Source organism: Oncorhynchus tshawytscha, linkage group LG09 (genome assembly GCF_018296145.1).
Source record: "Oncorhynchus tshawytscha isolate Ot180627B linkage group LG09, Otsh_v2.0, whole genome shotgun sequence".
In the NCBI taxonomy this organism is placed as follows: Eukaryota; Metazoa; Chordata; class Actinopteri; order Salmoniformes; family Salmonidae; genus Oncorhynchus; species Oncorhynchus tshawytscha.
In genome coordinates, this window is record NC_056437.1 from 60,305,268 (window position 1) to 60,307,639 (window position 2,372).

At 41.9% G+C, this 2,372-nt stretch overlaps 1 protein-coding gene across 2 annotated transcripts in view; it reads left to right on the forward strand.

The window, feature by feature from the left end:
* Positions 1–1,520, forward strand: part of LOC121847182 — a 10,959-nt gene extending 9,439 nt beyond the window's left edge. For both annotated transcript variants that reach the window (XM_042327169.1, XM_042327170.1), the window contains exons 4-6: positions 67–198; positions 797–937; positions 1,157–1,520. In XM_042327169.1, coding sequence (XP_042183103.1) covers positions 67–198; positions 797–937; positions 1,157–1,272 — 389 coding nt within the window. In that variant the 3' untranslated portion in view covers positions 1,273–1,520. The remainder of the gene's footprint in view (positions 1–66; positions 199–796; positions 938–1,156) is intronic.
* The last annotated feature ends 852 nt before the right edge of the window (positions 1,521–2,372 follow it).

Here is a 2,372-nt window from a genome sequence, read left to right on the forward strand (position 1 = left end):
GCATTTTAAAACGAGCACCCAAGTTGCTAAGTCTGCTCCTGCATTTATATTTTTATATTTTTATAGTGGAAGGACTGAGACAGGAGAGAATGGCAATCAGCATGGGCCACACAGAGGAGGAGATGAACAATACCAGAGTGCTGCAGCTGAAACAGAATGTTGTCGAGCGAGTGCCAGAGAGACCATCAAGGAAGTCAGGTAAGCAGGTAGAACTATATGCAGAGTTGAACACACATACTTACTATGCAATGTCAAGAAATCAATGATGATAGACTCTATTAAAACTACAATTAGAAATTAAATGTAAAATTGCTTAGCAATATAAAAACAACAGCGAAATACCTGAGTTCAGGTAGGCAGGTGGAACTGTAGAATGCAGAGTACAATACACTGGGCAATATCAAGATATCAATGTATGAAAAAATGAAAGGTGACAAATAACGTGCATTTTCAAGTAGTATAAACAGTACAAAGTCAACATAAGCCTGCTAGCATTCCCATAGACTTAACATGGCGGGTTAGCTACTTAGCATTGTGGAACAACAGAAAATATTTCGATCCTGACCTAATTTTATGTTCATAAAAACATCTCAGCACTATTTCTGTCTTTTGTCATTGATATTCTGTGTCTAACCAGATTGACCTTTCAAGCAATAAGTCTCAAAGAAGAAAAAAATCTACACGAATTCAATATGTTTATGACCATGACTTGCAAATTATACATAAATGCCCTTGAATGTAATTTAGTCTAAACCTTGATTCGTGCATAAATAAAGTTTGTTTTGATCACATTCAGCAACATTCCATGTTAGAGTGAATGGACTGAGAGGGGAGATAATGGAAATCGACGTGGGCCAATCAGAGGAGGAGATGAACAATACCACAGTGCTGCAGCTGAAGCAGAAAATTGCCCAGAGACTACCAGGCTGGGACATAGGTAGGCAGGTTGAACTCTACAGTACAGAATTAGAACAAACATACTGGGCAATGTACATAATGATATTTATGTAATTTGATGGTTTATCACTAGGGAAACAAGGGAACTCCCAACATATTGAGTAACATTGTGATAAACAATTCATCATAACATTTACAGTAATGTGTGTACCACCTTATTTACGACAACTGTACGCTGAACTCTAACCTTTTTATGCAGATACCCTGACGATGAGATACACATGCAAGACTCTGGAAGACTCACGCCTGCTCTCCTGTTATGGAATCCAGGACAAGTCTCTCATTAATCTAGTGCTTGATAAATATAGAGATTAAAGCATCTTCACCAGTCACATCATCCCACTACACTACTCTCCAAAAAATGCTGGGTTGTTTGGTTGATCCTGGGTTGCAGGTGTTGGGTTGGGTTGTTTTCTTTAAAAACTGCTGGGTTATTGATGCTGGGTGCTGGATCATTGTAAATCCCATTGTTGGGATACAATAAGGTGTTATACCTTATTATAATATGTAATAATTAATCCAATGTGTAAAATGCAAATAAAATAAAGGACAATTTGAATTTGCGGTATGTAAGCTTAACATGATCAAATGGGATGACATTTACTCTCACAGTGTGGCCAACACGATCTAGCTGAATGTCACACCCCTAAAATGCGACACTTTTTGAAAATGACCTTACATTCAAAATGACCTAGCTGCTTTGTCAACCCAGCATGAGAGTTAAAAATACCCAACTGATGGTTAAATGAACCCTTGTTTGGGTAATCCAAGACACCCAATTTGTTGGATAAGCCGCGCAACCCAAATGGGTGTGATTTGTCCTTAATTTCTACCCAGCGCTGGGTTTCCAAATAACTCAAATTGTGTTGTTTTTAACACCAATTTAATGGTTCTCAAACTCTGGTCCGTAGGATGTTGCTAGCTAGTCCCTGAGATGGTTAATGGACACTCTTTTAGTCAGTTCTACAGTGCTAGTTTAATGTAGGCCGTCTCACAAGGAAGAAAAATCACGTTGAGAAACACTGCACACTGCACCGGGGGTGCTTAGCCAGCTCGTCGGGCTTCCACACCCTAGCTCGTCATCAAGCTCGAGACCATGGGTCTCGACCCCGCCCTGTGCAACTGGGTACTGGACTTCCTGACGGGCCGCCCCCAGGTGGTGAGGGTAGGCAACAACATCTCCACCCCGCTGATCCTCAACACTGGGGCCCCACAAGGGTGCGTTCTGAGCCCTCTCCTGTACTCCCTGTTCACCCACGACTGCGTGGCCACGCACGCCTCCAACTCAATCATCAAGTTTGCGGACGACACAACAGTGGTAGGCTTGATTACCAACAACGACGAGACGGCCTACAGGGAGGAGGTGAGGGCCCTCGGAGTGTGGTGTCAGGAAAATAACCTCACACTCAACGTCA